At 43.9% G+C, this 14,226-nt stretch overlaps 1 protein-coding gene across 1 annotated transcript in view; it reads right to left on the bottom strand.

Annotated features, from left to right (window-relative positions):
- Positions 1–7,483: 7,483 nt before the first annotated feature.
- ANKRD33B (ankyrin repeat domain 33B) overlaps positions 7,484–14,226 on the bottom strand; it is a 66,498-nt gene continuing 59,755 nt past the window's right edge. The window contains exon 5 of the mRNA XM_029053608.1: positions 7,484–12,688. Within this exon, the coding sequence (XP_028909441.1) occupies positions 11,832–12,688 (857 nt within the window). The 3' untranslated portion in view covers positions 7,484–11,831. The remainder of the gene's footprint in view (positions 12,689–14,226) is intronic.

The following is a 14,226-nucleotide window of genomic DNA, read 5'->3' as shown; positions in this document are numbered from 1 at the left end:
GTTAGTCCAATCCAATGTTTTATCGTCCTTAACATGAGAAGTTCTTTATGGCCAGTTGCAATCTCTTTGGCTTTCATTTGAACCCAGTTTCTCTTTTATTCCTCGGTGGATGGAGCACAGTTTTTTTCCAGTCTCTCCATAAATACTTGAAGACAGTTTAAAATCTCTTCTACCACCCTCCTTAGCCTTTCCTTTGCCCCTTCTTTTGATGACCTTTAGTACAGTAGTCATGTCTGCCACTTCTCCAGACTGTCTCAAATTTCTATATACTCTTTCTAAAATACAGTGACCACACCAGTATCCTGTTTAGAGTCTAGTGAAAGGATGATTGCCCAATTTCTTGTATGTCACTCCTTTTATGATATCCCAGGACCATATTGCCTTTTAAACAAAGACACTCCATTGCTCTGCCGAACTGACATTCAGTTTATGCCACTTGGCTCTTTCACTGCCATATTTGTGCCAGGTTCTCTGCATCCTATATTTGTGTTCTAAATGTGCTATGAATACTGCCTTGGGAACAGGGTGGGAATTGGGAGTCAGTCCAGGGCAGTTCAAATCAAAGCAAAAAGCCAGCCCAAAGAAGAGGAATGAAAATAAGAATGGGATCCAGAAGGAGGGGGTCCTGATACCCTAAGAGAACATCGAATGACAGGATACTTCCTAGACTGTAAGGTTTCTGAGGCAAGGATTATGTCTATTAACTCTATTGAACTCTCCCAAGCACTTAGTACAGTGTTCTGCATAAGTGCTCAGTAAATACCATCTTCTGACTGATTTGATTGAAGGCAAGCTCATAAATAAACGAGAGCCTTGAAGGAAGTAAAAATCTCCAGCTTCGAAGCAATGACCATCACATGACACTTTTGTTGGGAGGGGTGTGTGAAGATCCTGAACAACAGCAGTATACCCCAACAGCAGCTCTGTGGTGACCAGAAATAAGGGAACCATAAAAACAGTGACCCAAAGGAACTCTATAAGATACCAGGAAGGTGAAACCTCAAACTAAGGAGGTTCAGCAGTGGACCGGTGTGGAGTCAGTGGGCAAAGACAGGTCAGACCGGTGCAATTAAAAATGGAATGACTTTATTGGACCAGGGGCTTGGAGAGGATCATGTCCCAAGAGGGAGAAATGAGAAGAGTGCACTGGGAATAACCGTGCAGCAAGGAGCAATCTTTACATGCGTGCACTGTGAGATGGATCACCAGTTACATTTTGATCTTATTGGCAGCTCTTCTGCACCCCAGTAAAAATCTCGCCATCAGTAACATCACTTTGGTACTTGAAGCACAGTTACACAGTAGTTTGCCCCTACTAACACTTTGCCCTTTAGAATGCCATCCTTTTTTCTAGAAAACTGACCTATTCCAAAAAGCCTGCTGGTCCAGCTAGACACCCCCTAATGGTAGATTATTCTACTATTTTCAAGGTTTGTCCATGAGAATGTTGTGCGAGGTGGAAAAGGGCAGATTAGATTCCTTTACGTGTGCCAGAGCAGATCAGATTCCTCCCAATGTGGAATGTAATATGTGTTATTGAACCCTTAGAGCTCCAAACAGGAGAGTCAGAAGTTAAGGAAAGGGAAACCAGGAAAAGAAAGGAGTAATAATGGTGATAGAAGTTGTGGTAGCATTTACTGAGCACCCAGTTAGTGTGATGCACTATACTGGGTGCTAAGGAAGTACAGAGTGGAGCATATTCCCTGCCCACAGGGAGCTTAAATTCTAAGGGAAAGAAACATAGAAATTTTTACACCTCTGCCAAAATAAGTGATCAGACATGTCTATATGAGTGATTAGGACTTTGAAAATAAGGTCATATGTGCTAGAGAATGGTTTTGTTCAGGAATAGGAAAGGAAAACCAGAGTGCTGCAGGTTGTGCAGAACCTTGGCAAATAGGCAGAGGAGAGGAGTGGCCTACTGCTATGAGGGAGGGCCCAGGGGTCCTCAAGACTATTTGGTGGGGGGAAAAGGTGGGGAGGGGAAAAATTATTCTTCACATGAAGCCTTCACAAGGCAGCCCCCTGCTTGTAAATGCTCTCAAGCTCCTTGTCCAGTGTTCTTCATTCAGCAGGGGCACAGGAGGCATTGCTGACTGTGGAGTAAACATGGTAATATTCTTTGTGCTGCTAGTAGAAAAGGTTGCTTCTCACCTTCTTCCCCTTCATCTGGGGACACTATGTAGAACATCTACCCAAGAGACTCAGTCAGGATCCAGAAATCACACAAATTTCCAACAGAGCTTGAAGAACCAGGTGACAGAACTCCACCTTCTCACATAAGGAGAGGTCACTCCTTCCCCTGGCGAGTAACAGCAACTGCTCTGTCACCACGCTCCACCCTCTGCCGCATGGAGCTGTAAGGTGGCTCGTTGCACATCATGAAAGGCCCTTCCCAGTCTCAACATTTTCTCTGCTCAAAAGTCACTCTTTCCCCAGAGCAGAGCAGAGCAGCAGAGTAATGACATTTGTTACACACCATGTGCCAAACACTGAACTAATCACTGGGGTAGATTTAAGATAATCACATCCCACGTGGGGCTCAAAGCCTAAGTAGGAAGAAACACAGGTGTTGAACCCTCATTTTGCATATGAGGGAACTGAGGCATAGAGAAGTTAAGTGATTTGCCCGGGGTCACACAGCAAGACAGCGGTAGAGCCGGGTCTAGAACCCAGGTCCTCTGAGTCCCGGGCCTATGCTCTTTTCACTAGGTCACGCTGCTTCTCTACATGTTTATGTGGGACCCACCTACGTCCCAGGCACAGATTAACAGCAGACTAAGGCTGGCAGTGACTTGGAGAAAAGCATCGTGTAAAGGTTGCTAAATCTTCCCAGCATATCTACCAAGGGACCAAGGCCCTTCTCTCACTAAATGTAATCTGCTTCTATCCTAAAGGGAGGCTCCATTTTAATAATGAAAGATGATATTGGGGCAAGACATTCTTAGAACTGTGCTCTAGCATAGGGAGTAAGAGTAAATTATTTCACGTCATAAACGAATTTAGGTTACTGCTCCAGAGCCAGAGCTGACCGTATTGTGGGTGTCGGTGTCTCTGGGGCTGCCCGGCTTAAGGGCCAGGGGAAGCCTCCCAACTGCCCCTGAGTTACCCCTTTGACCAGTCCTCACTCTGCACTGTCTTCTCTTGCTGGTGCTCATGATTGACAAACTGGTAGGGACAGGTAAGGGATCATTGGAGGTGCTGTGGGTTCAATCCTCTCCTGGAGAAAATGGAAGGTCTTCCAAGTCTTACAACAGTAATGTGGTGGGCAGTATGCAGAGCTACAGCACAGGACAACCTTTGGCTTGTTTTCCCACCCCTTAGAGCTTTGGTCACTACACTGGGGTGATGGTGTGTGTGAGCATGTGTCTCTGTGTCTATGTATGTCCGTGAGTGCAAGTAGGTGCGTGCATGTCTTGGTGTCCGTGGGCGTGTGGGCGAATGTATGTGTATTTCCATCCCACTAGGTCCTCCTGCACCTAAGCCAACTGCACTAATAATAATTCTCCCCCAGTTTGGGGGTTGAGCACTCAAGAATTCTTAATCACAGAAAATAAAAAGATGACTTAATAGTGCAGACATTTATAATTCAATTGCCTGAATTCTTTCACTCCTCTGTGGACAGCAGTAAAAAAAACCTGAAAGTGAGTGGCAGGAGTGAGCACTGCATCCCATCGATTTCATCCAAGCACATAGTGAAAGCAGTGAAAGGTGAAGGCAGCACATTTTGTCATGGCCTAACCAGCTCTCACGGGAGACCGTCTCTGACAGTGAGATACTGCCTTGGTCTACTGCAACAGACCCAGCCCGCGGTTCCCAGGTGACTCTAATTCAGGACCCTCCGCTGTCAGTTCCCAACCTCTTCTGCAGAGAGAGATGTAACACTGTTTGGACCGTGCAGCTGTTGGCTCGTACCCTACGGATGATCTCTTGCTAGAGAAATTGCCACAGCCAAGTTAATTTGGACAGGAGAAGCAGAGGCTTCCGGGCGAGTGCAAATGTTCTTTCAAGGCCCCACGGAAATCCAGCCCTAGATCAGTGGTGAGAGGCAATAGGGAGGCCACACATCCCATGGCAGACAGGTGTTCCCTCTAGGACATTTAACCCTAGTCCTAGCCCAAGCCCTAACATTAACCCTAAGCCTCGCCCGAACTCTAAGGCTAACCTTAATCCTAACCCTACAACTAACACCAACCCTCACCCTAATTCTATCTCTAGGTCTAACCCTAACACTAACCCTATTCCTAACTCATCTAACTGGGAGTCCGTGGGGGTAAACTCTGCTAGTCCCCAGAACTTTGCTCCCCCTGGAACTCTTTGCACTCTTCGTGCACACTCTGTGTGCAAAGTACAGTGCTTTGCACATAGTAAGCACTCAATAAATACGATTGAATGAATGAACTCTCCCAGAGCAACAAATTCCCCTTTCGATGTTCCCCTTTAGGACATTTATACCATTAGCAAATTTAGTGGTGGGAGTGTCACAGAGCAGATGCCCATGTCTGGGAAATTATTCTTAATATGCTAGTTGTTCAGCACATACTATGTGCTAAGCACTAGGGTAGGCAACAAGATAGTTGGAAAAGACAGTCCCGCTCCCTTCCAGAGATCATAATCTAAGCAAAAGGGAGAACGGGTATCTCATCCCCATTTATAGATGAGGAAACAGAGGTACAGAGAAGCTAAGTGACTTGCCCAGGGAAAATGAAACTTCAAGTAGTCTGTTCTGTTTCCCATATCTCCTCCAATGTTTTCCCGGCTCACAACACATTGGAATGATTGTTTCCGCTGACATTACTAGGCCCTTCTACTACCTACAGTCCCAGGACTAGCTGTTTGAAGGTGAACCATTTTCATCATCCAGCATCAGGTCACCAAGATAAGAACTGGTCCAAATCACTTAGTAAAAAGTCGCTAGGGTGGGAGTCCGGGAGCTAAAATAATCTGGATAATTCTATCAATGCCCTGCTTCAGTTAACCAGTAGAGAACCACTTCCACCTGGGGGATGAAAGACATACTAAATAGAGCAAGCACTGAGCATGTGACATTATCCTCTCTTTCAATCATGCCACCTTAGTAGCAGTCCACTCGAAGTCTTACTTCATTAGAAGACAAAGAATTTACAGTGGAATTTGAGGTGGAGAAACAAAGAACAGATGAAAAAGAAAGGGAAGAGGAAAGCGGCAAAGGAAAAAATCTCAAAATTACAGAAGTTTCAAGCCTTTCTAGGATTGCCCAGCAACGAGTTGGCCATGGAGGTTTGGAGTCAGAGGGTCCAGGGGCCTTTCTAGAAGGGGAAAATACAGGACTGATGAGCAAAGCTACCATGAGGCTGCTAAGATCCAGGCTTGGGGACTATAGAATGATCATGGGGGCGGTGTCTTCGGAATAGGATAAAGTTACAAACTTTACATTTTTCTTTTTTCAGATGGGTCTCAATAAACGGCACAGTTATTGCTTTCCAGTAGTTGGCTTTCAAACCTTTAATAAGTTCAGTGGAAAACCTACAGAAAAATACTTTGCAATATTGCTAGCCCAATCAAGAGTACAAATGAAAAATTGTATTGAACAGGTCAATGTCCACTATTAGATCTTATAAAACCACACAACAGTGAGCCTGCAAGGACAAGGCTATTTTAGAGTATTTTGAAAACTAAAATGAAGCAAAATAGTAGTGAACTAAGAACATCCCTTCCAGTGTAAATGAAAATAAATAACTGATAGTTTTAAAAATTGTACTGTATAAAGTCTTTCTATAAATTAATACACAAGTTAAGTTTATTCAAGTAATTTATCCACTATTTAAGATAGTACACGTTTGCATTACCCTTGGTTGTTTTTATTCTTCAGCATTTTTATCACCCCTTGCTCTTTACCAATCCTGACTAGCTTCTTTCTTGTAACGTGAGATCCAAATTTGTACGAGTTTGTGACAAAAATGCCCACTGTTAATTTATCAAATATCATGTAGCATTTACTGAACAAATTTAATGGTAATTTATCTTATCATTTCAACCAATAAGATTTTTATTTTCTAATTATGCAATTCCTGAACAAAGATGCTCTCCCTCAACAATTTGACAGTTACCCTTAAAAACTCTATTTGGAAGCAGTGAGTCACAAATTCTTTACCTCAAAATTGAATTATTTCCATGACACAGAAAAAAATCCAGACAAATGGAAATGCTATTGTTACCCCTCCGAAAATGAAGTGTACATACAGATGCTATTTTCTAAACCATGGATCAGTAAATCCTGTTAGATAAGTATGTAACATATTAAATATTCTGAGGCTGTGTGGTAGAACAGTTTACAAAGGCCAAGGAATTTTGATGTGATTGATTTTGAATTTAGAGCAGTGCATCATTATTCCAGTGGAATTCGCTTTTACTGTTTCCCATGTATACTGTTCACATTCCTCAGTATCAGCAAAAAGGCCTCAGGGATCAATTTTACATTTTTATCTCCTTAACATTCCTTCTTTTATCATTCACTGCAGGGTGTTACCCAGGTTCTAACCTCATATTTTTGCTATGAGACTTCAAGACCTCAGATCATTTCCTGGTATTTCCAAATGCAGCAGAACTGAGGAAGCCGTATATGCCTTTCATGTGTTTTTTTTTTCCTGGCCTTGTCTTCTTTGCAAAACAATGTAAGCAAATTCCACTGGCTTATGACATCCAACAATGGAGATATTGGATATAGTCAAAACAGAGCTCAGTCCCACAGAGAGAATCCTCTGCAGCATTTTGCTTTATTAAGGGTAGGGAGGGGATGCTGGTTTCAAGTAGAATGCTTCTGCACAGTAAAAACAATCTATTGTGCAGGTTTAGGTCTCTGGGTCCTAAGTTCAGGAAAGTCACACACCACTGCCGATGCCCTTCAATCTCCAAAATGTTGTTGTTTTTGTTGTTTTTTCCACAAGTTTCTCCCGGGAGTAGAATACACTACACGGTAAGCAGATCCCACTATCATCCCCAAATCACCCTCAAACTGCAATGTTTAATAGGAAAGCCGTTATCTATCCCCTAACACAGGAGGTCTGGAATATCAAGGCTGCGGGAAGTCTCCCTTTCCCCACCCGCACGGGCATGACCATCTTTCGGTAAGTGCTTTTCAAACTTTGTTTTTGGACAGGAGCCTTCATATGTTACCTGATCCCTCATTCTGCATCAGAGGAGGACCTTTGCAGGAGCAGGAATCCCAGAATTGAGAACTAATGCAATACTTACACCTTCAAAGCCTTCTTAAGATCAGACTCCAGGAAGTCTTCCCTGATTAAGCTATCTTTACCCTGATATCTTTACCTTTACCTTTACTCTCACCTTCTACATCGCCTATGCACTTGGATCTGTACCCTTTGGACATTTGGTGTTCACCCCACCCTCAGCCCCACAGCATCATGTACATATCTATAATTTATTTATATTAACGTTGGTCTCTCCTTCTAGACTGTAAGCTTGTTGTGTCTGCCAGCTCTGTTGTATTGTTCTCTCTCAAGAGCCTATACCATGCTCTGCATACAGCAAGAGCTCAATAAATACCAATGATTGAACAATGGAGCCAATTTTAACAGCAAGAAATCTATTTGCATTACAAGATGCCCAACAGCTCCTTTCAACAGATGATCATCATCCTTTCTTGGGAAAGACAATACAACAGTAGCTACCCCAACGGTTTGGGCTGTGAAAAACCAGTAGTACTCCTAATATCATGGGTTGAAAAAACCTGCTTTCAATAATTCCATTTATTCCTTGCCACAAGGTACTGATTCAAAATCCCATAAATAATGTTTGTAATCTCAAGTCCATCATTTGAAGTGGGGCTCTCAGGCTATTTTTCACAAATGTCAATGCACAAGCAGCTGAGCCCAGCATATGGTTCAAGCTCAGATGTGAGTGATCGACCAACTGCACCAGGAAATGGACAGGCAAGATGCCATCACACATCTAACACATTTGGGAAGAAATTTATAATGGGTGAAGTTACTACATGACTTTGCCCTGAACTAATGCTGTCGTTTTTCTACTTCTAAGTTGGGCTGTATCTCTTTTTCAGGACCTGGATTTTTGAACTTGAGCACTCTTCATTACTACCTCTCCTTGGCCAGATGCAGTTACTTGAATCTGGATCCTCAAAGAACACGTAAAAAAAAGTTGAGTTGCATAGTTTGAAGTTTCATGGCTAAGACAAGTACCTGAGCTAATCCGAAGTAGAAAGTGCAGAGATAGGGCAAAACAGACCCACCTTAAGAATGAATGTGACTTCTTGAGAAGGAGAGGTCCTTTCATGTAGGTAGTATTGAAACAGACCAACTGAGGGAGAAAATGCCCCAAGATAACTCTTTGTGTCACTGGAATCTCTCAAATATATTAGCAACAAGAGAAGAATGAATTGGCATGGACACTTTGGCATGTGATTCGCTGTGAAATAGAATTTTTCAAGGTACGTTTTCCATTGGTAATAAAATATTGGAGAAAAGGTACAAAAAATACCCATTGTCATCATGGGACATACAATTCAGGCAAAAAATGGAAAGATGGCTAAGTCAAACAAGGGTTATTCTTCATAAAGCCCAGACTCAGAAGTAAACAGAGATGAGAAAGCAATGCCTTCGTATGCTCTCCTTTAAATCACCTCCCAAAACTATCACCCTCCTGGGTTTAAAGTTCCACAGAGAAGAAAACTACACGGAGCCTCTGTCCACACTTCTTGAAGATTTTTTTTTTCTTCTCAGAATTGGCCAGCAACTATTTTCTTCTCAGGAGAAACATGAATAGGTCTTTGAATATTTGATTTTATAATCATATTGTACCCCAAAGCTGAGGATTTTAGTTTTTAGATAGGCTAACACATGACTCACATTTTTTGGAGTCTCCCTGATGCATCTCACGAAATACTCATTCGACACACCCAGTGCATTTAAAAGGTTGGGCTTTACACTTGAAACAAAGGAAGCCGAGTGCAGAGCACAAACTCCTGCCTTTCCCAGACTGCTCCATTTTTCAGCTGTGCTATTTAATCTTCTAACCGATATTATCAGATCAAAAAATATCAACAAGGCTCAAAGGTCAGACCATTTGAACAGGTGATCTGTTTGAGCAGGTGATCTGTTTTCCAAATTCAAAGGCTGCTACTATATCCCTGAGGCTTAGGCAATCGCCGTTGGGAATGGCTCCAGAGAAACAGCACATTTGCCTGTTTTCTTCTGGGATGCTTTTATCCTAGTATTGGAAGTGTTAAATAAAGTGCTTAATTGTGGACAACTCTAAAGTCTTTTCATTATGAATTTAGTGGTGCAAATTTAGTGGTGTAAGAACTTTGGTAACTTCAATTCCCAAAGCAGATGAAGAAAAAGGAAAGGACATTATAGATGTCCTGCCATACCTGCCCCATGCTGCTAACTGCCAAATCCATAATCCAGCATTGTATGGAACAACAGAGAGGAACTGTTGCTCCATACAATGGGATCAGCTTCCTCTCTAAGAACCCTGCCCAAGAAGGGATGAGCAGTCACTCTCCACCATCAGGGCATTGATCTCAAATAAGCTTTCTTGACATCATTCTTGTCTCGTCATTCTAATGGCTAGGTTTTCCCATCTAGCCAACAAGTCAGATCGCCAGTCTACACTTCTCTTTCCACCTCCCTCCTTACTTTGCAATTTGTATGATGCCATCAACAGCTGAGATGATTTCTGCAATGCTGATGCTTGGAGACCTCCACTTGAGAAGGTTATTGGCCAAAGGGGAAATCTTATCCTAGCAAAGGAAACAACGGGCAGCAAATAATGTTGGATGTGCAAGCCTTTTGTACTTCTCCCTTCCAGTCCCTTGCCTCTGCTTTCCTTCTCAGAGGCAGCAAAGGAAAAGGAAAGTTAGCTCCCATGACGATGGAAGGGCGGAAACGCTGCAAACCCCTGGTCCGGGTTGGGAAATTTCAATTCCTGCATCTGTGAAACCTGCACTGATGAGGCAAAAATGAATACAGTCACCAAGAATAAATCAGTTCAGAGCCAAGGAAACCGCAAGAAATCATTAATGGAAGAGGTGGGTGCCTACAAGTGATTGCCCGGAAGTGCTAACATTTCCATTGTTTTAAGTGCTTTCTGTTTTCTGCAAATAATTCTACCTTAGCACAAACACAGATTTTAAAGAAAAGTATTCCTTTAACCAATTAAAATATATTTTCAAGAAAAAAGGCAATTGGCAAACAGTCTGACAACAGAATGCTTGTTTTGTTCAAAGCTAGTAGCTTGACGATGTAAAAGTAATACCTAAGTGGTACTGAGTGTTTTATGCACCACTAACACAATCTGCATTCTGACCCAAAATGTCTTTTGCAGCCAGCAGAAGATGTATTAAGTGTTTAAAATTCTCTCTTCAGGAGGCCTTAGGATGTTGAAAGGAATACGGGGCATTTCGTTACCAGCAACTTTGATGTCCAGCATCTGCTCAGGATCAAGAGTCTGCTTGTGGGCTGAATCTATGTAGTGGCCTGGGCAGGACTCTTAGAATGAGACTTAACCATAAAGCTCTCTGACATCCGTGTGGAAAGCCGTAGCTTGTGCTATTCCAGAAAGGGACGTTCCATCACTGGTAGGGAGCTTGGCTACATTTGACCATCCTTCCCAATGGGTCTGCCTGGTACAATCAGGGGGCCTGCATAATGTTTCCCTAAGTTCACTAGTCACTGGGTCTTCTCAGAAGCATTTCTAGCTCGTAGCAGATAGTCAAAGAAAATTACCCATGATATACCCACTGTAGGAGCTAGTGACAGGCAATTGGCCCAGAACTGAAGCTCCAGAATCGTAAGATCTGATTGACAGACCCAGAGGTGCCAACCTTAATTTTTGAGCCTGGGGGCAAAAAGCATACAGGGATTTTAAGGGTGTTGAAGGCTGGAAGGGGAGATTATTTCAAAAAGCTAACAGGCCAAAATGCCACTCTTTTGAATCAGTTCAGACCTGACTGGAAACTCTCAGATCTTTTCAGAGACGTGGGATGAGCAACTGTAAGAGTCTAGTTCAAAGAGCTCCGGGGGCCAGCACCTCGCTGTCTCCATCACTCCACGAATTGAGCCTGATGACCCGGTCGCTTTTGTTTCTTATGTAGGCTGATTTCCCCAAAAAGAGAATGAGAAAAGGGAAGTAGAGAGAAGAGAGACACCTGAGGATGTCTCGGTATACTTAGGAAACTCCTCTACACTACAAGCTCGTGGTGCACAGGGAATGGGTCTATCAATTCTGTTGTACTGTACTCTCCCAGGTGCTCAGTACAGTGCTCTGCACATAGTAAGCACTCAATAAATACGATTGATTGCCCTGTACACAGTATGTGTTCAATAAATACCACTCAATGTTCTTACAGTGCCATTTTTCTAATTGCAACATCAGTCATATAAAGTGCTGCCAATAGTGCATATGTTGAAACGTTCAGGGTCAAGCATGGCCACAAATTCCTTCCCCGTCCCCCCTGGCTTTGACATAGAGGGAGAGGCTTTATCAAATACATTAAAAAAAGGAGTGTCTAGCTCCAGTCTCGATTGGGCCTTGGAGCAGATGACACTCAAGCTGAGCCTGAAGGTCTCAGCAGCTGAAGAGCAACAGAGGGGAAAAAAGGCCTTTCCTCCTCAGTTTCTACCAGCCAATTTATGGCTTTTACTTGCTTTCCTCCATTCTGACTCCTTTTCTCTTCCCCCAAACCTCTTCCTCCTCCCTCTCCTCCCTGAGCCAGCTGGAAATGATGCCACCACTTGGCAGATCCCTGAGCTGACTGCACATACACAGCCTGGGAGCCAGCACTGGAAGGTTTAGAGGAACTCCGCCCCGATTCAAGTCTTTCTCCTGAGGGATGCGCGCTTCCCTTTCTGAGCTTGGTCGGCTTTCTTCTTTTCCTCCTCCTCCTCTGCTTTTCTCCTCTCCTCCCTCACCTCCTTGTACTTCCACCTGGGAATCTGGAGGTAGGTGCCATTCTGAGGACCGCTGCTGCTCTTCCTCCGGTCGTGCTCCGGCTGGAAGGTGGCTGGGGGCGCCTTGTTGACCCGGACCTTTGGGATGACAAAGCCTGGCCTCACGCTGCTTCTCCTCAATAGGTGGAGGGGCAGGAGGCTTGTCTTGCGGGTGGCCGCCGGGCCCGCCTGGGAAGCTGCGCTGGGCAGAACTTGGAGGCTGGCCCTCCTGTCCTTCTTCTTGGGGACCACCACGACCCGGGAGTTTGGAAACACCTTCTCGTAGCTGTTCACTGGATCCCTCTCCTCAGATTGCAATTCCTGGGCCCTTTGCCACCGCAGGATCTCCTGAACCGCCAGCCGTCGCTTCCCCACGCAGGGTGGGCTCTCTGGGCACACCGTCTGACAGGACGTCGCCACGAAGGGGCTGCCTAGCCCCGTCGTCATCCTGACCATGTGATCGAGGGCTCCCTCGTCTGCGGGCTCCCGGGGGTAGCGGGAGAACAGCGTGGCCCGCACGCAGTCCGACAACCTCTGCAAGCAGCTCTTGGGTTCCACCGCCTTGGCCGTCGTCTCCTTCGTCCCGGGCCACTCCGGCTTGTACCGCTCACTAAGCTGCTCGGGGCAGGGCCGGTCCAGTAATCTCCGAATGAGGGAGGCCGCCTCATACCTGCCTGTGAAACACGCCCACTCCCACGCGTTCATTTTACGGTTGGGGTCGGTCGCATGAATATTCGCCCCTGGAAAAAGAAAGCAAAATCAAGGATGAATTGAGTCCATGGAAATTTTTAGGGGGAAACGGTGTGGGGGAGAGAGGCAGTCCCTTTTCTTTTTAGTTTTAAGTGGCATAAATCCAATGATCCGGCAGCTCAACAGACACCACAGTTATTTTATCTTGATGAAGCTAATTCCCAAATTCAACCTTTCTGGATTAAGCTTTACAAAATCCTACAAATTTTCACTCCACCCAAGCCTTCATTTTGGCATCATATTTCAGTGCTTTACAATCTCATGTCTTAGCATATCTACAGTCAATCCCATAGACAGTGGTACAACTGTCAGTGGAGAGTCATCTTATTCAGGAGCGTAGTGCACTCTGAGAGTGTACAAAGGAAAACCAAGACGTGGTACTTGTTCTCTTCTTGATTTGAGGCAATAATATTTAATACAACTCAGGGGAAAAAAACAGGTTTGCATTGTTTGATGGTCCTATCTCTCCAATGTGCTATTGGAGATCTAGCCAGTGTAAGCAATGGGGTTACTTTTTCTTTCAGATACATTTTCTAAGAATGGCTGTATTGGGAGTAGTTGTAATTATTTAGAACAGGAAAATCAGGAAATATCTCATTAGCTGAAGTATGATTTATAAATTAATAACTAAAAAAGGAAAGGGCGGTAAAAATGTCACTGTACAAATAAATGGCCCATTAAAATTGAATTAATTGCAAGGCACTTAAAAGGGAACAAACTGCAAAATTAAAATCTTAATGAACAATTCATTTTTTGAAACAGGCAGTTTTCAATTACTAATGAAAAACAAAAGGAATACATAATAGATGTCAAAAGTTTAGGTATCTCTTCTACTATAAAGTAGGTCCTCTATGCGATCTTGGGCTGCCCCAGAGATTCAAGATGTCGAAAACTTTCTGAAGCAAACTACTATGTAACTCTGGACTTCCTAGTGGGCGAATAATAAATCAGAGTGATCTTTCTACCCAGAGGCCCCATATTATTCTTAATATTAATTATTGATGAAGATGTAGGCATTGTAATTAAATAATTAATGAAATACTAAGTAATGTTTAACTTCCTTTTACAAGGGAGGGAACCACCCTGGCTCATCTTGAGAGAAGAAGTCCACCTTCTGGCCCTCCCAGTCTTCATGCTTGGTAAAATAGGGCTCCCCAGATTCCCTCCACTCACACTCTCCCTCTGAGCCCAGGATGGAATGTGGAGGAGAGAAGAGGGAGGATTTGACCAGTAAAATGTCCTGCAGATTCTCCTCACAAGTATACCAAGAGTGTTCCCTGGAGAAAAATACAACCAGAGTGGCCCTTGGAAAGGAGCCAAGTGATAGCTGATTCTCACTTTTCGCATTTCCCATTTCTATCCAAGGCAAAGGGGACGCTCTGGGGAGGGCGGGGAGGGGAAAGGGTAGAGCAGAGAGAGCTCTTATTCAGACCAAATGGAAGAATCAGTTTCCATGTTAGATAAATCATACACTTATGCAATATCTGACAGACAAGAACGCATACACACACACACATACCCAGCGAGG

This window comes from Ornithorhynchus anatinus, chromosome X3 (assembly GCF_004115215.2).
Source record: "Ornithorhynchus anatinus isolate Pmale09 chromosome X3, mOrnAna1.pri.v4, whole genome shotgun sequence".
NCBI lineage: Eukaryota > Metazoa > Chordata > Mammalia > Monotremata > Ornithorhynchidae > Ornithorhynchus > Ornithorhynchus anatinus.
This window is presented reverse-complemented; position numbering and strand designations above follow the sequence as displayed.